Source organism: Astyanax mexicanus, chromosome 5, assembly GCF_023375975.1.
Source record: "Astyanax mexicanus isolate ESR-SI-001 chromosome 5, AstMex3_surface, whole genome shotgun sequence".
Lineage (NCBI taxonomy): Eukaryota > Metazoa > Chordata > Actinopteri > Characiformes > Acestrorhamphidae > Astyanax > Astyanax mexicanus.
This window is the reverse complement of record NC_064412.1, coordinates 4,475,561-4,501,240: the sequence shown is the minus strand read 5'-3', so window position 1 is coordinate 4,501,240 and position 25,680 is coordinate 4,475,561. Positions and strand designations below refer to the sequence as shown.

At 37.3% G+C, this 25,680-nt stretch overlaps 1 protein-coding gene across 2 annotated transcripts in view; it reads left to right on the top strand.

Annotated features, from left to right (window-relative positions):
• The window catches only part of mst1 (macrophage stimulating 1), a 33,288-nt gene extending 13,607 nt beyond the window's left edge, over positions 1 to 19,681 (top strand). Inside the window, exons 5-18 of one of the 2 annotated variants that reach the window (XM_022675550.2) lie at positions 457 to 593; positions 1,918 to 2,038; positions 2,682 to 2,800; positions 3,565 to 3,736; positions 5,312 to 5,442; positions 6,865 to 6,967; positions 8,291 to 8,427; positions 10,703 to 10,735; positions 10,911 to 11,025; positions 11,405 to 11,482; positions 12,143 to 12,289; positions 15,615 to 15,721; positions 16,966 to 17,105; positions 18,966 to 19,681. In XM_022675550.2, coding sequence (XP_022531271.2) covers positions 457 to 593; positions 1,918 to 2,038; positions 2,682 to 2,800; positions 3,565 to 3,736; positions 5,312 to 5,442; positions 6,865 to 6,967; positions 8,291 to 8,427; positions 10,703 to 10,735; positions 10,911 to 11,025; positions 11,405 to 11,482; positions 12,143 to 12,289; positions 15,615 to 15,721; positions 16,966 to 17,105; positions 18,966 to 19,127 — 1,702 coding nt within the window. In that variant the 3' untranslated portion in view covers positions 19,128 to 19,681. Of the gene's footprint in view, positions 1 to 456; positions 594 to 1,917; positions 2,039 to 2,681; positions 2,801 to 3,564; positions 3,737 to 5,311; positions 5,443 to 6,864; positions 6,968 to 8,290; positions 8,428 to 10,702; positions 10,736 to 10,910; positions 11,026 to 11,404; positions 11,483 to 12,142; positions 12,290 to 15,614; positions 15,722 to 16,965; positions 17,106 to 18,851; positions 18,923 to 18,965 lie in introns of those variants that run through there. The other variant, XM_022675551.2, reaches the window with a different exon arrangement.
• The last annotated feature ends 5,999 nt before the right edge of the window (positions 19,682 to 25,680 follow it).

The following is a 25,680-nucleotide window of genomic DNA, read 5'->3' as shown; positions in this document are numbered from 1 at the left end:
TGGTCAGAGCTGTCTGGCGTGGGAGCAGGAAAGTAAATATAGTGAGAAGATTCTGTATTTCAGCAGTGAACGCAGCACATACTGTGCTCAGTGTGTAAACAGCATGGAGCAGCAGAGACAGTGCTTGATCATATCAATATATTATCTGGCTAATATATCAGATTAAACTGCACCTTATCAGTTTAGCTCAATTAAAATGGGTCCGATCGAGACCAGATCACGTTCTCACCACAAGAAAACAGCTCCAGAAAAACAATTTTACAGCGATAGTTGGGGTCGCGTATAATAATGCGTTACTGATTCCAAATTTATCACGTGTTAATGCTTTAACGTTGACAGACTTTGTAAAAATAAAAAAATGGTAGGGCTGCAAATCTTAGTACATTTTCTATGTTCTGCAGCTTAAATGTTTCTTCTTCAAAAATCATAAATAATAAGTCAGTTCTTTGTGAGCAGATGGACCCCCTCACCCACTAACGGCCTGGAGCTGAACTACTGTCGTAACCCGGATGGAGACCGAATAGGACCCTGGTGCTACACCACAGACCCCGAGCGCAGATATGAGAGCTGTAATATCCCCCTCTGCAAAGACGGTACACATCATTTTCATTATTTATCATCATTAAATAATAAAATTAGGGCCAGATTGTGTGTAAAGTAATTTATTATGAATTTCTATTTTTTTCAAAAAAACTCATGTTATTAAGTACACTGTAAAAAAAAATGTTGGTTCAATTTAACTCAATCAAGTCATTATTTAGCTTTGACAACTCAGTTAAGTTGTATAGATATAGCATAATAAGTTTATTCCACTAAACTCAAAAGCTGAATGTTGACTTAACTAAGTTAAAGCAGCACTAGGTAGGATTTCCTTGATTTTTGATCTTTTTAAAGAAGTAAAATTACAGCTTGAAACTGCAGCGCTGCATTGAGGTGTAATAGGAGGAATAGCAGTGCTCTCGTGTCTGTGCCGGAGCTCCTCTGAGCTCAAATCAGACTCTGTAAGTTTTCCAAGGCGCTGCGACCAACGCTCACGAGAACTGCAACCTGCTTTCCGACCTTTAGTTCTAACAGTTCTACAAGGACTACTGGTTCATTCTTTAAAAACTAACTTACAGACACTCCAGCAGAAGCTGGAAAGAGACCGAATATGTCTGTGAAAGCCAGAAAACGAGAAAGAGAAACTAATCCGCCTGAAACATTTATCACACTCTACAACTGTAGGGGGAGCCCACGAGCACAAAATCTCAATCCTACCTAGTAGAGCTTTAAGTTGAATAAACAGGATTTTTGAAGCATTATTGATTTAAGGCATTTAGTTTTGACAAAATTAAAATTTATTTAAAAATGTATTTGGTATTTTCTAGGGATACATGATTATATTGAAATTTATATTGGCCAATTTCATACCAATACTTGTTAATGTTTTAATTGTATGCTGGAAAAGGACAAAGCAACCCTGGCTGCACTACTACAGTTGGCCAAAACTGGGCACACTACTTTAAAATCCATTGATTTAAGCTCATTTTTATTTATTTTAATTATTTTCAATAGATCTGTTTTTTGTATTGTTTTCTATTGTTTTATTTAACATTTTAATAAAAAAGATCAGTCTATATAAGAACCAGTTAGCTAAATAAATGTGGAACCAAATAAAAATACATTTTATGAATATTAGCAGATGTATAAATGATCTGCTTTATTTTTTTACACCAGGGGTAAAGGCATAAAGTTATCCAAAAGGAGTGTGTGAGACTGGTGGAGGAGAACATGCCAAGATATATATAAATACGCTGTGTGAACCAATACTGATGAGTAGTATACAGAGATTTGGCTGAAATCGTTTTTTTTGTTTTCTCAGCAAACATGAAGTTCTCGGAACTCATGAAGTTTTATTAATGTGTTTTTACTTGTAAGAGGTGTGTATCAACTGTAACGGAGAAGACTACAGGGGGCAGGTTGATCACACAGTGAATGGACGGGAGTGCCAGAGGTGGGATCAGCAGTATCCTCATCAACACATCTATCAACCGGAGAAGTAAGGAGCACCGCTCACTTTAGTCAAATTAAAGGAGAACTTTTGTTGTAGTAAAACATGATAAAAAGTTCTTACTTTTGATGAATAGCACACCTCCGTTCTCCCACAGCGTTCAGAGATCCAGACATTTTAACAGTTTGTCCAAACACCCTTTAGACTGGGTGAAACATTTACCCATAATTTACCCTGATAAATCACTTTTTCCATCAGTAGACAGTAGAAAATTCAGCCTGTAATTTTCTCAGAGCACGTCTGAGAAAAACATGTACATGTTTGTTCTGGACAGGAATAAAATCACAGAGGACCCCCCCCATAAAAGAGAAAATTACCCCTGAACCCCCTGAGAAACTAATCCTGTCTGAATAGGGCTTTAGAGTCCCGAACATTTTGGAAAGGTTATTCCAGTTTTATAGGATTTATAGGATTTATATGAGTTACTTATCCAAGGCACTGTGCGTTACTTTTTTGTCATCTTCCTTAGAAAAAAGATATTGTAGCACTCAGGCTGAACACACACACACACATACACACACACACACACTCACACAGAGGCCGTTTAGCTGCTGAATGTTTTGAATGAACTTCACAGATAAGATTAGACACTGATGCTACATGATGACGCTTGATGATGATTGGTCTGCAGGTATCCTGATAAGAGCCTGGATGATAATTACTGCCGGAATCCTGATGCCTCCCCTGTGCCCTGGTGTTACACCACTGACCCGGATGTGGAGAGGGAGAACTGTGACATCCGCAAGTGCTGTGAGTGTTGTTACTACTGATACAAGCTTATCTGTCATACACACACACACACACACACACACACACACATACGATCACACAGACAGATACCAATGACAGGAGCTAGGCTTAAAAGAGTAGTACGGGACAGGCAGGGTCAGTAACAATAAGGCAGCAAATATAAATAACATACCAGAGCATACCAGAGTGTAGTCAGACAAAACAGGGTCATACATGATAAATCCAGCAAAAAAAGGGCAAAAGCAAAAGAGTAGTAAAAAATACAAAAATAGGTCGACAACAAAAAATAAACTGTGGAGAGGGCAAGGCAAAAATCTAGAGTCAGAAACAAACTTACAAACAAACAAAGATAACTTGATGCAATACTCGGCAGAGAGCAGAGCAAACTGAGGGGCATTTATACTGGATAGACCAGGTAGAAACAATCAGTAACTGGGGAGCAGGAACGCCGTAGCGTCACGTGAACAGTAAAGTCAGGGAAGTCTGGTGCGAGTGCATGCTGGGAATTGGAGTCTTTAAGTAGTTCGGAGTACAGAGCAGACAGACTGACAGCATCAGGACCGACAGATACACACACACAAAAACAAACACACACACACACAGCGGATGTGAGGAAAAGGCTTGTACTAATTTTCTTACTTAATCATGGGTGTGGTTAACTTTTTGGGCGTAACATAAAAAAATAAACCAGTCAGCGAGTCATTTGCTGATTTCCTCACTGTCTATAACGTTTTCTCCTCATCTCTAATCCCTCCCTCCTGCAGCGGGGATCCCGAAGCGCCGCCTGCGCCCCAGCTACACCACTAACTGTTTCCGTGGCCGGGGGGAGGATTACCGAGGAAAAGTGAACGAGACAACTTCAGGAATCGCCTGCCAGAAATGGGATGCACAGTTCCCCCATGAGCACCCATTCTATCCCCACACCTATGAGTGCAAGTGAGCTCTGATTGTGTTTAACAGTGTATTTTACAATTCTAATGGATTCATATTTTTAATAATTACATATTCATTGCTTTGTAAAGAGTGTAACTGCATTAGAATTTTCACACAAGTGTCATGGGTGCCAAACACAGGACAGACAAGTGGGATGCCAAAAATTAAATTTTTTAAATAAAGGTTTAAATAAAAGAATAGTCAGGGACTAGCAGGGTCAATAACCAAAAGACTGAATAAACACACAACATACCAGATTGAGCCACACCAGGCCAAAAAGTAATACAAATACAAAAATAGGCTGGTAATGATTAAACAAACAAACAATAGAGGGCTTTGCAAAAAAGATAAATGATGAAGCAAAAAGGGTCAGTAACAAACGTACAAAACAACAAAGGAAACGCAGGGTAGAAGAACTAGAATCACTAAGTCAGTGAAAACCGGCTAAAAACAGGTGAGAAAAAGTAGAACTGTGGAGATAGCAACCTCCTAAATTACAATAGTATGTTTATCGCAGTTATTACTGAAACAATAAAAACAAAAATAAGGATACATAGGTAGGAAATAGGAAAAACACACTAGCCAATGAGATTTTATACTTAAAATGTTTCAATCATATTTTTCCTTCTCAATTTGTTGCTGGAACAAGGAAAATTACATAATTTAGAGTCAGGGGCCTTAATATTCATAAAGGAGCCAAGTATTGTTTCACCAGTCACATTGTGTTCACACACTTGTGAAAAGTACATTTAAAAAGCTTACACAGTGAAATCTATGGGGTTTATTTTGTGGCAAAAGTTTTACACAGAAAATGCAATTAAAATGTTAAGAATCAAAAGGAAAAATGTATGCTGCGAATTCAAAACAAAAAATATTTTAAAATATTTTTGGTTGCTTTATTATTTTGACAGTCTTTGCTTTCATTTTTGTGTTTTTGTGGATTTTTGTGGATTTTGCTGCTAGAGTCTTTTGCTTCTGGAATCTCTCATTTGCTTCTGCTTATTTTTGTATTGTACATGTGTATAATCTGCTGTTTTGATTGCAGATTTAATATTTTTTTGTAAAACATTTGGCGCAAAATAAACTCCATAAAAATCTTCTTACTAATTTAACATGCATTTTAACTTTACATGTACAAAATAAACGACAGGACAGGGGGGCAATCAGATTTCAGTTAAAGTCATTGCCCCTGTGGCCCCGAGAGTTTAACAATGATACCTGTGATGATACAAAGAAAGTGCAGAAAATAAACACCTTAATGTGCATTCTGGACTTTTTACTTTCTTGCAGTCAGACGTTATGAATGAACAATAGCCCCAAATATCAAAATTGTATGAAGTTTATAGATAAAATCCTTCACACTTCACCTAAAATTCAAGACAAGTACAGGTTATGTGGCGTTTAAAGCTTAGACTTAGTATAAAAACCTTAGCTTGAGCCTCTTCTAGCTCAAGACAAGACTCATTTTGAGGGAATATAAGTGTAGAGAGTATAGATAGTGTTCAGAACTGAAGTTTACAATCATTTCTCCAGTTTCTCCAATTTCCTGTCCCCTTGCTTTTCGTATCTCTTTATCAGAGGACTGGAGGAGAACTACTGCCGTAACCCAGACGGATCTGAGGCCCCGTGGTGCTTCACGTCTCTGCCTGAGATGAGGACGGCTCTGTGTCTGCAGATCAAGCGCTGTGCTGACGACATCGAGGCTGAGGGTATTGTATCATCTTACTGCCTCCTGGTGGCTTAAGAGGAAGTGGTGCTGTATAAATACACTATATACACCAGGGGTATTTAATTAGAATTCAGTTTGGTCCAGTTAGAGAAAATTTCATCAGGCTAAGGTCCGGTCAATGTGTTATAATTCAGTGTTTTATTCTGTTTACTGAAGAAGCCTATAGTAGTTCTGTCAGTGTTTTATCAACAACTGAAAAACAAAACAAATTACACATACTAGTATATTTCAACAATATTTATTGTTTTAAATAGGCCTGTCACAATAATTACATTATCAACCTATCATAAAATAAATGGAAACACCCTCCATAATTTAACATATCGAGTCTGTTAATGTGAATCTGTATGTTCACTTAGTTTTAATATGCTATATTTATTCTATTTGATTTTATTTATATTAGATTTAGGCCTGCCTGTCATAATAATTATTACATGAATGCTAAATCATACAATATATGGAGAAATGTTTGCTGAACTGCCAAAATATCAGCTTTTTTAAAAAAAAAAAACAGCAGTTTTATTTTATTTAATATTATTACTGTATCAGACTTTATTATGTTGTGGGTAAAACTGATGGGGGAAGTTGCCAATGCTTTTTGTCCCCTGGGGATTGCCTTAGTTTTGAGGTAGGGTTGTTTTGGGAGTAAAGAGAGCGCGCCTGCGAGCGAGGGAGTTTCTTACTGAGGAGTTCTGATCAGGTGGAGTAAAGTGGAACTCTTGTCTCGGTTGTTTCTCTTTAATTCCTCCAAGTAACACCGCTCGGTTACATTACTGTTAATATGTTTTATAAAGGTAGTATTTTAATTTCTTTTTCTGGTGCGCACCATCTGTATTCTCATCTTTTCTCGCTTTATTCTCCCACTTCTCACCACCTGTTTCTCCTGTGTGGCTCCGCCCTCTCGCATCTGCATAGATCTGATTGGCTGAGGAGAGCGTTTGGTGATCTTACAGCACATGTGATTGGTCTGTGAGTTAACTGCGCTGTAAATCACCTAAACCATAAAGACAATAAAACGTTCCACCGCTTTAAATGAACACGGTCAGAATTAAATCCTTCTCAGTAGTTTATCGGTTTGGGTCTGGATTGGACAACGCCTGGGTCCGGACCGTGGTCCGCCTATTAGTGACCCCTGATATACACTATATAATTTTTTATACCAGTGTTCTGCGCTGCTCTGCGTTGCTGCGTTTAGTAATGTGAGGTTTAGAGGGATTTGGTTGAATTATTTGAATTGAATGTTTGAGCGAGAACTTTTGCCACTATAGTCAATATAGTGTATATCAATATTATTCTTCTTAATGCTTTTGCTTCTCTGATATTTGGAGACATTTTTTAGACAAATAAATAAAAAGAATAAAATGAGCTAGATTGCATGATTGCATTTGTTTGTATATTTCAGATTGCTATCATGAGAACGGCAAAAATTACAGAGGAATCGTCCGCAAAACCCGGAAGGGGATCATCTGCCAGAAGTGGAGCGCCAACACACCACATCAGACTAAGTAAAACCAGCCACACAGAACATTCACAAACATCACTGTTGAACTGTCTTTATTATATCTTCTAATGGGACAACACAGAATATATGACACTATAGGGCCTCGTAAGGTGCCTCGTGATGCTCATTGCTATTTAACACCTTGTGAACGGCCTTTGTTCACTTAATTGTTCAATGTGTGCCCGTGCTATTAAAATAGTGTCGGAGTTGTGTTGGAGGTGTGTTCAGGTAAATTCCTGGCATTTTTCTATATATTTTGGTGGTGGAAAACACAGGAGCTCCACTGACCGATTAAAACCCTGACAACAGTCAATCATCAGAGTCCATTCCTATAGGTGCTCCCAGCGCTCATACAGCCCCATTCATTAAACACGCACACACACACAGACGCACTACAGAGTGCAAACCTGACTTTTAACTCAACAATAAACAGAATAAAGAATAAAATAACATTACTGTTCCCTTAAATGAGCTGCTGGTGTTTTTTTTCACAGTGTGAACGAGCAGTTGAGTATCCTCTGCTGAGACACACACAAAAGCGCAGCGCTGTTAAGATACGAACACTCCAAAGCCAGAGCTCACCTGCCTCTTAAAGAGAATGACAACTGGCACACTTTATAATGTTTATAGGGCCCCCACAATGTAAAGTAGTCAGTGTACAGCTTGTACGACAGTGTAAATTTGCTGTGCCCTCAAAATAGCTAAACACACAGCCATTAATGTCTAAACCACTGGCAACAAAAGTGAATACACTCCTATATAAAACTAATAATTAAAAATAAAAATAAGTAAAAGAAAAAACATTTATGTACATTTTTGTTTATTTGTATTTTATTCATTTGGACACACCAGCTGTTCTTCACATTGTGTATTTTGTTTTTTATTAATCAACAGTAAAAAAAAAACTTTAATTTAACACACCTTTACTTTGATTTAATTGAAAAATACTTTTTGTTAGTATTTTCTCACCCATTCAAATCATTAAACTCCAATTATCTCTTATATGTTTAGACTGTGCTGAAGTTTATTCAGATATGAAGATGTGGTTGGAAGTGTTGAGGAGTCTGAGAAATCAGTGTGTTTTATTCCTCCTGCTGGAGAATTTGAGATGTGGAGTTTTCCCAGCTTAACGTTCAGGATCCAAGTCAGTTCTAATCGTCTGTAATCTGACAGTAATACTGAGACTCAGAGCTTAGTTTCTGAAAATTGAATTAGTTTATTAAAGCGCGGTGTGTGATGTTAGGCAGTATAATATAAAAATGATTGAGGTTTCACACTGTGTTTTTTTGTATAGGCTAAAAGAGTCTTTATTTTTATTCATTTACAGAATAAACCCAAAGACTCACCCAGATGCTAACCTGACGGAGAACTACTGCAGGAACCCTGATGGAGATCTGCACGGGCCCTGGTGCTACACCACCGACCCCAAGACTGAGTTTGATTACTGTGCAATCAAGCAGTGTGGTAAAGCACGCACCTCTGTTTGGGGTCTATTACAGTGCTATAAAGTTGCTTAGCAACCCTCTAGCCAGCATAGCAACCAGCTAAGAACATTACAGCAACCAGTTTGTACCACTATAGCAACCAGCTGGGGCACTGTAGAAATTTCAAATATGAACCACTTAGCAAAGATCACTGAAGCTTAACAAAACCATAGAAACCATTTGTATACCACAGCAACCCCTTTAACATATTCAAAGCATCCACCTAACAATACTGTAGCAACCACCTGGGGTACTGCAGCAACCAGTTTGCAACACTAAGGAAATATCATCTACGAACCACTTAGCAAAGATCTTTGAAACTTAGCAAAACCATAGCAACCATTTGTATACCACAGCAACCCCTTCGCATGTCCAAAGCATCCACCTAACAACACTGTAGCAACAAGCTAGGGTACTGCAGCAACCAGTTTGCAGCGCTAACGAAATTTCATATATGAACCACTTAGCAAACATCATTGAACCTTAACAAAACCATAGCAACCATTTGTATACCACAGCAACTCCCTATCATGTCCAAAGCATCCACTTAAGAACACTGTAGCAACTAGATGGGGTACTGCAGCAACCAGTTTGCAGCACTAACAAAATTTCATATATGAACCACTTAGCAAACATCATTAAAACCTAACAAAACCATAGCAACCATTTGTATACCACAGCAACCCATTAGCATGTCCAAAGCATCCACTTAAGAACCCTGCAGAAACCAGATGGGGTACTGTAGCAACCAGTTTGCAACACCAAGGAAATATAATATACAAACCACTTAGCAACCAGCTAGGGTACTGCAGCAACCAGTTTGCAGCACTAAGTAAATTGCATATAAAAAAACCTCTTAGCAAACATTACTGAAACTGCCTGAGATACCATAGCAACTACCTGGCAGTACCATATCAATCACTAAATACACCATAGCAACCGCCTAGCAACCCTAAAACAACCACATTTGTTCGTAAAGCAACTGCCGAACAACTGCTTATCAAAACCATAGTAACCCTTTGTGTACCACAGAACCCCCCTAGCATGTCCATAGCATCTCCCTAACAACACTGTTGCAACCAGCTAGGGTACTGTAGCAACCTGTTTGCAGCACTAATGAAATATTGCATTTGAGGCTTTTACCAGACATCATTGCAACTGTCTGGGTTACCATAGCAGCTACGTGGCAGTACCATATCAACCACAAAAAAATAAAAACACCATAGCAACTGCCTAGCAACCCCAATACAAGCATATTTTTTCCTATAGCAACTGCCGAACAACCCCTTAACAAAACCACAGCAACAATTTGTTTACTATAGCAACCCCTTAGCATGTCCATAGCATCCACCTAACAACACTGTAGCAAACAGCTAGGGTACTGCAGCAACCAGTTTGCAACACTAACGAAATATGGCATCCAAAGCTCTTAACTGTCTGGGATAATATAGCAGCTACCTGGCAGTACCATGTCAACCACTAAAAACTAAAAACACCATAGCAACTGCATAGCAACCCCAATACAAGCATATTTTTTTCCATAGCATCCACCTAACAACACTGTAGCAAACAGCTAGGGTAATGTAGCCCTCATGTAGTGTTGCAACACTAATAAAATATCGAAATATCGCCTACAACCCACTTAACAAACATTATTGCAGCTGTCCGGGAGACCATATCAACCACTTAGCAACTTCAATTCAATCACCTAACCTCTTGGAGTCAGACCCTGTTAGCACCTGGCCTTCAAATGCATCCTGGGTAAAAAAAATAGTAATTAATATTGATGATTTATTTTAGATATTGTTGCTGTACTACATCTGTAGACTAAGTACAGGGTCATAAAAAAGTCATGGAATTTTAAAATAGCAATTTCCAGGTCTGGAGAAGTTTTGGAAAATAAAAATAACCATAAAGTTTAGGAAAAGTCATGAAAATGTAGTTTACAAATCTTAGTGTTTCCGTTTATTGAAGGAGAAAATCTTTTTTGAGCTAACAAATGGGTCAGATCAGAGATAATTAAGCTCTCAGGATCTGACACATACAGATTCGTTTTTAGGCCTACAATAATACATTTTAATTATAGTTTTATTTGATTTTTGGTTTTAGTGTCTATGTCTGCACTGATGTTTAAAAATCTTTGCCTTGAAGGCCTGGAAAAGTCATGAAAAAAAAAATGGAAATGTATTGGTTCAAAAGTGTATGAACCCTGTAATTATCTGACAAGTAACTTATTTCTATTCTTCTGTTTACAGCTGGAGAGAAAGTACCTATAATGAGACCAGCAGGTGAATTAATTTTTTTATAAAAACTCAAAAACAAAAAAAAACTCAAATTCACACATATAGTTAAATTCTGTAGTTAAAATATTAAAGCTTTGTTACACAGTATCTTTTTTTAAGTGACACAAAAGGCGTATTGTATTGATATTTATATTTATTGTTTGTGTGTGTGTGTGTACAGAGCCTGTAGTGTTTAATGAGTGTGGGAAGCGTGATGACCGTATGCTAAAGAGCAGACTGAGGATTGTGGGCGGCACACCTGGAAATTCTCCCTGGACCGTCAGCCTCAGAGACAGGTGAGATACTGGACCTTCATCTGTGCCTTTCTCAATACCCCCCCCCCCCCCTTTACTCTGTCTACATTACTTTAATTCATTCATTCATTCAATCAATATTTGATAGTTGTGCAAATATAGAAATGCATCAAAACTAATATTAAAAATAACAGAATCAAGTCAAGTGATTATGATCCTTTAATTTATTTTAGTTTATTTCAGTGTTAGAATTATTAGAGATCATTCTTCAATGGCTTTTTTAATTATATGATTAATAGTAGCAGTATTTAGCAGCACCATTCATAGTTACAGTGGATGCAGGTGGGAGGTGTTATTTACTGTTTCTCTCTCTCTCTCTTTCTCTTTCTCTCTCTCTCTCTCTCTCTCTCTCTCTCTGTAGGAAAGGGAAGCATTTCTGTGGAGGATCTCTGGTGAACTCTAAATGGGTGATCAGCACCAAACAGTGCTTCTCCTCCTGGTGCTCATCTATCTTATTTACTTAACTTTATTTAATTATCATTTGCACTTAATTAGTACAGGTAACTGGAATTACTTTGTGCTCAGTCAAGCAATTTATGAAATTTTAAGAATTTTGGAATTTTAAGAAAAAGGATGGTCACTCACAACCATCAGACAAAGCCAGGAGTGGCATAACGTCACCCAAAAGCAGTGTGTAAGACTGGTTGAGAAAAATCAGGGTTATTCCACCAAATATTGATTTCTAAACTCTTAAAACTTTATGAATATGAACTTGTTTTCTTTGCATTATTTGAGGTCTGAAAGCTCTGCATCTTTTTTTGTTTCTGTAAATAAATGCTCTAAATGAGAATATTTTTATTTGGAATTTGGGAGAAATGTTGTCTGTAGTTTATAGAATAAAACAACAATGTTCATTTTACTCAAACATAAACCTATAAATAGCAAAATCAGAGAAACTGATTCAGAAACTGAAGTGCTCTCTTCATTTTTTCCAAAGCTGTATCTCCCCCAGAAATATAATTCATACCATAGAAGGGAATGAAGCTGTTATAAAATTGTCTCGTGAGTGCTGATACTGATTGGTTGGTTTTGAGAGACACATCAGGCTTATTAATGATTCTACGTGTATGTGTGTGTGTGTGTGTGTGTGTGTGTGTAGTTATGTGGACCTCACAGGGTATGCTGCTATGATGGGTACTCTGTTCCAGAACCCAAAGGAAGGAGAACCAGGCAAACAGACCATTCCTCTTAACAAGATCGTCTGTGGACCTTCAGAATCTCACCTGGTCCTGCTGCAGCTGGAAACGTAACTGTCCTGATTACATCCTCACGTTCTTATACTCAGTTCTTATTCAGACATGTACCTGTTAGGAGCCTAGAATAAAGACAGACATGAAAATAATAATAGGAGACCTCATAAAAAAACCTTTCTCTTATATATATATATATATATATAAATATTCAAAAAAATTGACACTTAGAAAAGATAATTGAACCGTATCAAAACCATAGCAACAATTTGTATACCACAGCAACTCCCTATCATCTCCAAAGCATCCACCTAAGTACACTGTAGCAACCAGATGAGGTACTGTAGCAACCAGTTTGCAACACTAACGAAATTGACTTCAAGGCTTTTACCAGACATCATTGCAACTGTCTGGGATACCATAGCATCTACATGGCAGTACCACTAAATACACCATAGCAACTGCCTAGCAACCCTAAAACAACCATGTTTTCCCTATAGCTTCTTCCAAACAACTCTTTAACGAAACCATAGCAACCATTTGTTTACCACAGCAACCCTCTAGCATGTCCATAGCATCCACCTAACAACACTGTAGCAACCATGTAGTGTTGCAACACTTATGAAATATAGAAATATCGCCTACAACCCACTTAACAAACATTATTGCAACTGTCTGGCATACCATATCAACCACTTAGCAACTTCAATTCAACCACCCAACATCTTTGAGTCAGACCCTGTTAGCACCTGGCTTTAACATGCGTGCTGGGTAAAAAATAGTAATTATTATTATTATTATTATTATTATTATTATTATTATTATTATTATTGTTATTATTACCTGTCAGCAGCCTAGAATAAAGACATACTTGAAAAAAATAATAGGAGACCTCATAAAAAAAAACATTTCTCTTTTATATATATATACAGTGAGTCCAAGAAGTATTTGATCCCTTGCTGATTTTCTTCGTTGGCCCACTAATAAAGACATGATCATTCTATACTTTTAATGGTAGATGTATTCTTACATGGAGAGACAGAATATTAAACGAAAAATCCAGAAAATAAATCTAAGGAATATATATTAATTGATTTGTATTTCATGGAGTGAAATAAGTATTTGATCCCTTAGTATTCATTAGCAGTTCTGGCTTTTACAGACCAGTTAGACACTCCCAATCAACTTGTTACCTGACCTGAAGCCACCTGTTCTCACTAATCACTTGTGTGAAAAACACCTGTCCACAGAATCAGACAGATCACACAGATTTCAAGTCTCCAACATGGGTAAAACCAAAGAGCTGTCACAGGACCTCAGAGTCAGAATTGTTGACCTTCACAAAGCTGGAATGGGCTACAAAAAGATTAGTAAGGTGTTGGATGTGAAAGTAACAACTATTGGTGCAATTATCAGAAAGTTTAAAGAGTATAACATGACAATCAACAGACCTCGGCCCGGTGCTCCAAAGAAGATTTCGCCTCGTGGGGTGGCAATGATGCTGAGAACGGTCAGAAATCGTCCTGCAACCACTCGGCAGGAGTTAGCAAATGACCTGAAGGCAGCTGGGACCACAGTTTGCAAGGAAACAAATGGCAACACTTTGCGCAACAATGGATTCACATCCTGCAGTGCCCGAAAGGTACCCCTGCTGAAGAGAGCACATGTGGAGGCGCGCCTCAAGTATGCCAATGATCATTTGAAAGATGAACCAAGTTATTGGGAGAAGGTTTTGTGGTCAGACGAGACCAAAATTTAACTTTTTGGCCTCAACTCCACCCGCCATGTGTGGAGGAAGAAAAATGCTGCCTATGACCCCAAGAACACTGTGCCCACCGTCAAGCATGGAGGTGGAAGCATAATGTTTTGGGGGTGTTTCTCTGCCAAGGGTACAGGGCTACTTCACTGCATCACTGGGAAGATGGATGGAGCCATGTATCGCACAATCCTGAGGGACAACCTCCTCCCCTCTGCCAGGGATCTGAAAATGGGCCGTGGTTGGGTCTTCCAACATGATAACGACCCTAAACATACAGCAAAGGCAACAAAGGATTGGCTCAAGAAAAATCACATTAAGGTCATGGAGTGGCCCAGCCAGTCGCCAGACCTCAATCCGATCGAAAATCTATGGAGGGAGCTGAAGGTCAGAGTTGCCAAGCGACAGCCCACCAACCTTCATGATTTAGAGAGGATCTGCAAAGAAGAGTGGGCCAAAATTCCCCCTGGTGTGTGTGCTAAACTTGTGGTTAACTACAACAAACGTCTCACCGCTGTGCTTGCAAACAAAGGCTTTGCCACTAAGTATTGAGTGTGTTTGGCAAGAGGGATCAAATACTTATTTTCCTCATTGAAATACAAATTAATTAAAATATATTCTTTAAAATTATATTCTGGATTTTTGTCTTGATATTCTGTCTCTCCATGTTAGAATATATCTACCATTAAAAGTGCAGAAGGATAGTGTCTTTATTAACAAAGAAAATCAGCAAGGGATCAAATACTTCTTGGACTCACTGTATATATATATATATATATATATATATATATATATATATATATATATATATATAAATATTCAAAAAATGGTGATGTGATCTTCATGTGAACAATAACTAAACACATGCAACTAAAAATGCATGTGTAAAATGTAAATGATAGAAATGCAAGGACAATATTTTTGTCAACAAGGAAACGGCATGTACCGCCAACCACCAGCAGAGGGCCTAAACACTGCAGTGGAAGAGCTGGTGAATCTGGGTCAAAAAAACTACAAGTCCCAGAATCCCCAGCAGTAATCAGCAGACCATCAGACAAGACCCATTACATTAAAAGAAGTACATTAAAATAAAATAAAAAAATATCTTAAAAGAGAGCAAAATGCTCTTAAAAAATGAAGAAACAGAAAGTCTTTCCTATGTTTTTTTTTAAGTCTTTTTTAAGTTAGTTTGTTTGCCTTTTGTTTGAGCCATTCCATGTGATCCATGTCCTTTGTTTTCCTTTCCCGCATTTTTCACATCTGCTATTTTTAAGGCCTTATAAACCTCCCAGGGTTGGGTGTTCTATTCTGGTTTCTATATCTAGATATATTTTCTATTTGTTGTAGTTGTGTTATTATTATTATTTTATTTTATTTATTTATTTTTTATTATTATTATAGTAAATATAAAATTCTATAATACATTTATTAGTACTATTATTAGTAATAGTAATTTAATGTAATGTATTTGTATTATAAAATGTGTATTAACAATAATTAAAAGGGCATATTCACATTATAATTTACTGTGGTTACAGGGGAGTGTGTTACTCACTGTTACTTATTTCTCTTTTTTCTCTCTCTTCATCTCTATCTCTCTTTTTCTCTCTCTCTCTTTTTTTCAGTCCTGCTGAGTTTAATGAGCGCGTGTCACAGATATGTCTTCCCCCCGAACGCTACATAGTACAGGAGGGAACCGTTTGTGAGATTGCTGGCTGGGGGGAAACCAAAGGTGTGACACTCTGCAGTATTTATAATTTTACCCTGTGACTAAAATGCAATAAATGCTTATTCGATGCATTGCTGCCCAAACTGTCTTACTTATGAGACACTAAGTGAATTAACAGGGAGGGCAATTGGGGCACACACTCGGTTTGCCCCCTTTGTGTGGCTATAAATGTGTAAACACACCAGATAAGGGACAAGACAACAGCCGTACTTACTGTAAATCAGCTCATCATACATTGAAAAACCCACATTTAGGTCCAATCCCATTTCACCCCATGGCCCTTACGCTGACCACTTACCCCTACCCCTTCTTTTCGAGTGTAACCCTTCCCTTTGGAACAAATTTACAAGTGGGAGGGGTGAAATTCTCCCACTAGGAATTGGTAAACCCTTTAACAAGCTCCCAATACGACATCAGGAGCGCTAAAGTTCAGTAACCTAACTGCTGCAGGTTAACAAGTTAACTTTAGGTCATTTTATGTCTTCAGAAAGTGATAGAGAGCTGAAATTAGCTTTGATTAGCTTATATTTTATTTTATTTTTTCGTTCCGCCTTAAATGCTGCAGCCCCTGCCGTGTGTTGCATTATTTAAGGTGGAACGGGAAAGTTAGCTAGCTAGCTAGCTAGGGGTGAAATGGGATTGGGCCTTAGTGCTCCTGCTGTCTCTAAATCAATAAAGAAAAGCAGAGAGCAAGTCTACCGTGAGCTACAGCTCCACCAGAGACCTTTACTGAGAGCAGGGTTGCCAGGTCTGGTAAAAATATCCAGCGATAGATAGATAGATAGATAGATAGATAGATAGATAGATAGATAGATAGATAGATAGATAGATAGATAGATAGATAGATAGATAGATAGATAGATAGATAGATAGATAGATAGATAGATAGATAGATAGACTCACAGGCAGACATAGATAGATAGATAGATAGATAGATAGATAGACAGATAGATAGATAGATAGATAGACACTTTATTTATCCCGAAGGAAATTTAGGAAAATATCTAAGGTAATCTAAGGTTATCTCAAATATCTAAGGTTATCTAAAATATCTAAGGTTGCCAAGGTAACGTTGACAACACAATACATTTTTATTTAAAACAGTTCTCAATGAAGGCTTGTTGGCGGCCATGGTAAATGATTAAAGTAGCCCAAAATCATGCCTGACTATTTCCAAAACTAATTCCTATTCTATTTTTATCTTCTTTATATCCCTCTCTCTCTCTCTCTCTCTTTCTCTCTGTCAGGAACGGGGGATGAGTCTGTGCTGAATGTGGCTCAGATGCAAGTGCAGAGTAACAGCGAGTGTAACAAGTACTTTAAAGGTCGTGTGAGGGATAATGAGATGTGCACGACTCCGTTCTCCGGTGGAGTCGGAGCGTGTGAGGTAAACTTCATACACCTCTCTTTTAGAAATCTATCAAATAATTTTAACACAGACACAAATTGTAGAGCATTTTTACCTATTCTCCTAACTAAAATTCAGACTAAAAACTCCATAAAACTCAGTAATAAGACTAAAAACTCTGCAATATTTATAGTCTATATGTTTTATATCTAAAGTCTATAGGCTTTATTACTAAAATCTATATGCTTTATTACTAAAATCTATTAGCTTTTTTACTAAAGTCTATATGCTTTATTACTATAGCCTATATGCTTTTTTCTTATAGCCTATATGCTTTATTACTAAAATCTATATGCTTTATTACTAAAATCTATATGCTTTATTACTAAAATCTATATGCTTTATTACTAAAGTCTATATGCTTTATTACTAAAATCTATATGCTTTATTACTATAGCCTATATGCTTTATTACTAAAATCTATATGCTTTATTACTATAGCCTATATGCTTTATTACTAAAATCTATATGCTTTATTACTAAAATCTATATGCTTTATTACTAAAATCTATATGCTTTATTACTATAGCCTATATGCTTTATTACTAAAATCTATATGCTTTATTACTAAAGTCTATATGCTTTATTACTATAGCCTATATGCTTTATTACTAAAGTCTATAGGCCTTTACTAGCGCAGTTAGCTAATGCTGCTCCATCAATGCTAGCTGGGGTTAGCAGCAGGCTACATGCTAAAAATAATCACCTCTGAATGGCAAAAGAGCTAGCGCTTAGTGCGGTTAGTAGATAATGCTAATGCTGCTCCAGCAGTGCTAGCGGGAGTTAGCAGCAGGCTACAGGCCGATAATACTCACCTTTGAACGGCGAAAGAGCCTAGCGTTGTTATCAGCTAATGCTAATACTGCTCCAGTTTCGGTGCTGAAGAACTAAACTAAAACTCCTGTATAACTCTGTACTTCAGTGGAGTGGCTTTACTGCTCCTTAATATCTGACTGATAGAATTCATACATAAGGAGCACCGGATTATAAGGGGCACTGTTGATTTTTGGGAAAATTAAAGGATTATAAGTGCGCCTTATAGCGCGAAAAATATGGTAAATTAATTGAGTAAGCTGCCTTTTCAATTGATGTGTTGTAACTGCTTATTAATGTTTTTAAGGCATTTACAACCTAATCAGTTTTTAATTAATAAACACAGTTATTAACCATTTATAAACCCTTAATTAAGTCAAGTCAAGTAGTTTTATTATCAATACTGCATGTATACAGGACAAACAGAGGATTCCTTCCTAAAAGTCACAACAAATACAGCAAGCTAAAAATACAGTATGAATATAAAAAGAATGAGAGGCACTAAATCTACAACACAACATATAGGGTCACATATATAGACATATGTGAGACAAGAAACATAAGACAGTAGTGCAATAGTGATAAGGGGGATTAAAGAGGGAATGACAGTACCAGGATAAACATACCTTGTATAAACAGTAGTGCAAATATAGAGGTAAAAAAAAGCATAAGGCATGGTAAAGTGAAGGAGTGCATACAGTTCTTTAAATGTCACATTTGCATATTAAAGTGAGTAAAGGGAGTTAAAGTGGGAGGCGTAGTCTTATTTTAAAGTGGTACCAATGGCTGTACACTGATTCCTGAGACTGTTATTAAAACATATAGTACAAATAATATTTTTACAGAAATGTGAAGGGTGTTTTCACTTTAGTGAGCCTGTGTGTGTGTGTGTGTGTGTGTGTGTTTTTGCAGTTCTGCATTTTTAAAGCATGCGAGTGAAGATGAAGGTGTGAAATGAGTAAGTGATGTGTTCTTCATCTCAAAGTGTGTCTCTGTCTCTTCACCTACACCCCTCCCTCAAATCAGAAAGACTACGGCGGCCCCCTGGCCTGTCAGAACAGCGACTGCTGGGTCCTAGAGGGAGTCATCATCCCCATGCGGCGCTGTGGACACCCCGGCCAGCCCAACATCTTCATCCGAGTGTCCCTCTACGTGGACTGGATCAAGAAGGTCATGGAGATGGCGTAGCCAAAGATAAATAATCGTTTCTCGTGCACCACAGCCTGCGATTCACCATCAGATAAAAGCATGGTGCAGGGAGCATCAGCGGTGCCACAAAAGTACCAAGTCTTCTAACTGAGTCACTGTAGAAAACGTGACTGTAAATTATTATCAGTGAAAGTAAGCATACTCAGTTTCATAGAGAGTAGATTGACTGATTATATTTCTTTAGAAATGGGACTTCAGTTGATGCCTGGCAGTTTGTGATAGAACAGATATATAGTTTATAAGGAAAATGTTTTAATTATATGTGTAATATAACTATATTTTGACTTTCTAAAGCTAAACCTTTTTATCCTTTACTATGGTTTTATTCTTTACCAACTTTCTCAAAGAGTACAGGACCTTTCTATACGCAGCTCATATACAGCATTATTTTTGTATTGGAAAAGTATTAATATGGTATCAGAGCAAATGTAGCTTATTAAAGATTAAATATCTTAAACTGTATTAGTAAATTGCTTTTGTAAATGTACTCTGCTGCTGATTAACTGAATACACTTTTCCATTCTTAACTAAAAGATTCCAGTTTGTTTTTTAAAATCCAGTCATTATATTTAATTATACCACCGTTAGTTCCGACCCTGCATTGTGATTGGCTGAGAGACGTTCTATGAGTGCCGTTATCAGCCGGTAATGCACTGTAACCAAAGCTCTCCATGTACGTATTACTCCGCGACATACAGGTTACTAGCAACGACGCAGCGCTTACAAACCAAACAGCGCAGCTACAAACAGAGCAGCAATGGAACTATTTTAACTGGTGGAGTTTTTAAAACCAAACAGACCGTATTTTCTCCTCCTCTTTAACTCAAAATCTTTCAATAAACAGTAATAATGGAACTGAGGTATAATACACTCGAGGTTCGTGCTATAATGTGTAATTACTGCTGTGCTGATCTATGATACTCAGCAATTTTACATGTTATAGCACAAACCTTGAGTTTATTATTGCTCAAATGTTCTGCATTGTAGTTTAATACGGAAAATCATATGGAACAAAAGCAAACTTTTCCAATTAAATTATATATTAATATTTTTAAAACCCATCAAAGACCACAACAATCTCTGCAGCCTTTCTCCACAATGTATTACGCTGTTCAGAGTCCCTATTAATCAGCAGGGATTGACAGACAAGTTGTAAAAATTATTATTTAAAATCACTTTAAGTCACCTCAAAATGCCTTTTGCAATAATTTACTCCCACATGGGCAGTGCTAAAATCACTATTACAAACTGTAGAGCGGGCAAGACTTTTATTGTTTTTTACTTTTTCCAGACATGGATATACTTTAGAGTAGTCCGAGGTGAAATGAGTTTTGATGGGATCCATGATGCTCTTGAACGCATCCCAATGACTTGCTGACTCACAGACCAATCAGAACCCTCTCTGTTTTGCATGCGCTTCATGAATATGCACACGAGGGGAGCTCCTTTCTCTCAATCTCCTTCTCTTTCATACACGCGATTGGGGAAAAGGTCTGTGTTGCTTACGTACGGGTTTTAGATTTCGGGAGTCTTAGGAGGTCTGGATTGATCATAAAGGACATGCTTTTCAGGAACGCTTGAATGCGTAGCTAAAATGTTTTTATACACTCTGCTGAGGACACCTATTTTAGCCAAACACCTGCTCTCTGATTGGATAGACGCATCGCATTGACTGATTCATTTACATAAAGTTTTCTAGGGCTCAACTTTTCATTGCATTGCATCCTTCGAACTCCATGTGCCTGTACTAGTGGATCAGACACAGTGTTTAAACCCTCCAGCAGCACTGCTGCAGCATCTGATCTATTCATACTAACCAGCACAACACACACTAACACATCATACACACACCACCACCATGCTAATCAGTGTCACTGCAGCGCTGGGAATGTTTTTGTGTGGTCAAAATAATAGCTATATTTCTGTTGTAGTCATTATGAACCTTGCTGTTCCTTTCACCAACACTCTCACGAAATCTGAGTCAAAAGCTTGAATTTACAGTCAGAACATTAAAATTCCCCTTCAGATTAATTGTAACTGCAATACTGGTACTACTCATCTTTCTGAGTCACATTATATTCACTACAACTTCATTCCTCATTATAGATTCCTCTTTGTGCTGTCCCATTTCAACAGTAGTATCATTAACATTAGTATGCGTGCACAGCAGAGCTGGGGGAGAAGCTGCGCTCGCTTCTTGTGCAGAGACGAGTTTTACAGCACAACAAACATCATTTAACCAGGTTTGATTAAGAATTTACATCAAAAAACATAAGTAAATATCTGTCACGGGAGCCAAACACGGGACAGACAAGCGCAGATCTAATATAGATAAATTATTAAATGAGGGATTAGGCAGCGTAAATAAACAACATACCAGAGTGTGTAAGCAAAGATGTCATACACAGGAACACTAAAACAGAGTAATAGGGAAACACAAAAGGATGGTCAAAATACAAAAAGAGTTCCGGAAGCGAAAAAAGGGCTAAGCTAAACAAATGGTTAAGCTAAAGATTAGTCAAAAAGACAAAAAGAGTCACCAACAAAAGGGTCAAAACCCAAAAGAAACTCAAGGCAGAAGAGATATGTAAATGGTTGTAAATGTAACTGTAATGGTTGTGTATAGACCAGAATTTAACCTCCTATAAATTAAGGAAAAAAAAGGATAATCTAATAACACAACTAAAATATTGACAAACACTTGTAGTAGTATTCATTATATGTCAATGCAATTTCATGCAATAATGTTGTAAGAGTTTGAATTAATGGTATGGCAAATGTATGGACAATTGGAAAATATGGAAAATTGTAAATTTTTTCGATTTGGTTGTATATATAGAGTTTTCAATCTAATAAAACTTGAATATCAAAAGGATATCATGTCACACCACAAAATTCCTAAAAAAAATCGAATTCTTATGTATTCACTGTATATGTTTCAAGTTATATATAAGGGGGTGCTTTTCATGGTGGGGCTGCAGATTTAGGCACTACTATGGGGCCGAATTCAGCACCCCCGCCAAGAAAAGCAGGTGACATGATTATTTTTCATTATTTCTCACGAGTCAGCATAGCTAGAACAGTATCTTGGGTATTTCTGTTTCCTAAGTAAAATTAAAGCCAAGAAGATGTGCGTGTGCTCCCGAGAGGGGGTGCTTTCCTGGCGGAGTTCTGCACAACACCAGCAAATCTAATAGTTATCTAATGACACCATTGAATCTTCAAAGAAGCTTTTATATACTATTAATGATATAAGTTTTAAGTGATATACAGTACAGGCCAAAATTTGGACACACCTTCTCATTCAATTCGTTTTCTTTTTTTCATGACTATTTACATTGTAGATTCTCTCTAAAGGCATCAAAACTGTGAATGAACACATGTGGAGTTTTATGTACTTAACAAAAAATGAGCTGAACCTCCACAGTCACCGGACCTGAACCCAATCCAGATGGTTTGGGGTGAGCTGGAGCACAGAGTGAAGAAGGCAAAGGAGCAACAAGTGCTAATAAACACCTCTGGGAACTCCTTCCTTCCTTCAAGACTGTTGGAAAACTTTTCATTTCAGGTGGCCACCTCTTAAAGAAGCTCATTGAGAGAATGATGCCAAGAGTGTGCAAAGCAGTAATCAGAGCAAAGGGTTGATAGTTTGAAGAAACTAGAATATAAAACATCTACAATAAAATAGTCATGAAAATAAAGAAAACTCATTGAAAAGCGAAGGTTTGTCCAAACTTTTGGCCTGTACTGTAACTGTAGCATTTTGAAGTAATGGGGGGTCAAACTTAGAGAAAATTCCCATTAAGTTTTGCATAACCTCTAATTTGATATATACTGAATTATTGTCTGGTGGGCACCACAAAGCATTTGTTATTAGAGCACCCAAATGGCTATTACCAGCCCTGGAACAAATTCTGGTTTTAAGGAACAATACCATGTTTTTAGGCTTGTAAATGTGATGCAGAAGAACCAGATTGCACACCCTCTCAGCATTCATCTCCAGATTCATCCCCTCCAGCTCTTTATCAGACCTGTCATCCTCCGTCTCCCTGATTCTTTGTGCAGCAGGCAGAAGTGTGAGCTCGGCACATTCCTGATGGCTCTATAGGAGGGTTTCTGGAAGGCCCAGCAGTTGAGCCCACTGGAATTCGGCTTAAACAAATCTCAGCTGGAATCTTATACACGCTACGGTACGGTACGGTACGGGCACAGCCGTGACACATCATTTCTAGAATGGATCATGCTTTTGTTTCAGATATTTAGGTATACAATATAATATGCAATATATTATCAAAAGAGTTCACTCATCTCGTGTACTAGTGCTCAAAAAAAGTTTATATAATTGAAAAGTTACTTTATTTCAGTAATTCAGTTCAAAATGTGAAACTCATATATAAACTCTTATATTATATACTGTAGATGTATTACACACAGAGTGATCTATTTTAAGCGTTTATTTCTTTTATTGTGGATGATTATGAAGCTTACAGACAATGAAAACCCAAAAATCAGTGATTCTCAGAAAATTTTAATATGAAATAAGACCAATTGATATTTTTAGCAGTGTGGGCAGAGTGCCAAGTCCTGCTGGAAAATGAAATCTGCATCTCCGTAAAAGTTGTCAGTAGCAGAGAGAAGCATGAAGTGCTGTAAGATTTTGCGGGAAAACAAAACTGCACTGACTTTAGACTTGACAATAAAACACAGTGGATCAACACCAGCAGATGACAGACATGTCTCTCCAAAACATTTGTATAAAAAAAAACTCTGTTGTTGTTCCCATTTGCCGAGTATTAAACTTTTATCCCTAGATCTTCTACACTGCTTTCTTTCTTGTTTTTGTTACTTTGTTACCATTCATGTTTTGTTATTTTGACTACTCTTTTGCTTTGCCCTTTTGTCTCTGTTTTGGATCACCTGTGTATGACCTTTTTTCCTTTTCTTTTCACGTAACATGAGGTCAGACAGTGATGTTGGAGAAGAAGACATGGCTTATAGCCTTCTTTATCCACTCTAATTCATCCCAAAGGTGTTCTATAGAGTTGAGGTCTTTATGGATCTTGCTTTTCCACAGGAAAGATCATTCCCAATCTGTTCCCGCAAAGCTAGAAGCATGAAATTGTCCAATATCTCTTGGTATGCTGAAACATTTAGAGACGAATGGACCAAGCCCAATTCCTGATAAACTTCCCCACACCATAATCCCCCCTCAACCAAACTTTACAGAGATTTAGAAGTTTGAGTGAATATTTTTCGGCAATACATTATAGATCCTTCTCTGTTGACTCTCACTTTAATCATGAAGCTTATAAATGGTGTGTGTGTGTGTATGGGGTTGGGGTGACTCATTGACAAATCTTGATTTGTCAAAGCATGAAACAGTAAGAACTGCAGTAAAGTACCTGCTTAGTCATTGCTTTACCAAAAAACATCATGGAAAAATACAAATACCCCATGTTGCTTAGAAATCTACCCTGTTATATTTAAAACCTCAAACCATGATCAGCACTTTTACACTGTTTCAGCATCTGCAAGCCTTTGTACTTAATCCTTTATAAGAATTAATAATTTAGTTATTTTGTTCAGTTAAAGCAGCTGTAAGTAGCCACCATCAACTCTGCATCAACTCTGAGCACAAACACGTTTCACAAAGTTGACTGAAACTGAATTTCTTCACCATAATTTGATGATAATTTAAATAAAGTTGTTCTGGACTGTTGTTTGTCTCCTGTATGCAGCTTCCTAACACTCTTGCAAGACGCAACTAAAGCAGAATAGGATTATAAGAAGATTCTGGGGCGGTCCTGATGAGTGCCAGTTTTATCATAACATTTTTGATGGCCTTTGCAGTGACTGCACTGGAAGATAAGTTCTTTATATTTTGTTAATGTAGTAAATTTTCTTTATTTAGTTGAGTAGTTCTTGCTTCTCATAATATGGATTAGAACATTACTTAAATAGGAATGGGTTGGGAAATTGGCTGAGTAAAATTGGGGAGAAAGTGGGGAAAAATGTAATTGATTAAAGCTTTAAATAAGTAAATTAGTAGCTGGTTTAGCTGTTTAGGAACTTGACTTAAACCTGGTGTGCGTTTCCCAAATGCTTCTTAGCACAAAGACAATTTTTAATTTAGATGGTCGAGCGAGCATCACACTGAGCTCTCTCTTTCTTTCTCTCTCCCCATTTCTCTTCATTTCTCTCCATGCACTGTAAAAAAGTACTTTTTTTCCTTTTATTTAGTTGAGTAGTTCTTGTTTTTTATAATATGGATTAGAACATTACTCAAATAGGAGTGGGTTGAGAAATTGGCTGAGTAAAACTGAGGAGAAAATGGGAAAAATTTGAAATAAAGTATTAAAAAAAAAGAACATTACTCAAATATTCACTATTCACTGTATACCTGTAACTCTACCTCTTCACTACTTTACAACTGATGATCTCAAACACATTAAGAGACAAAAAAAATCATGTAGTTAACTCTTGATGAGTTCAGCACAGCTGTTAACTGAAAGCCTGAATCATCTTTGAATAA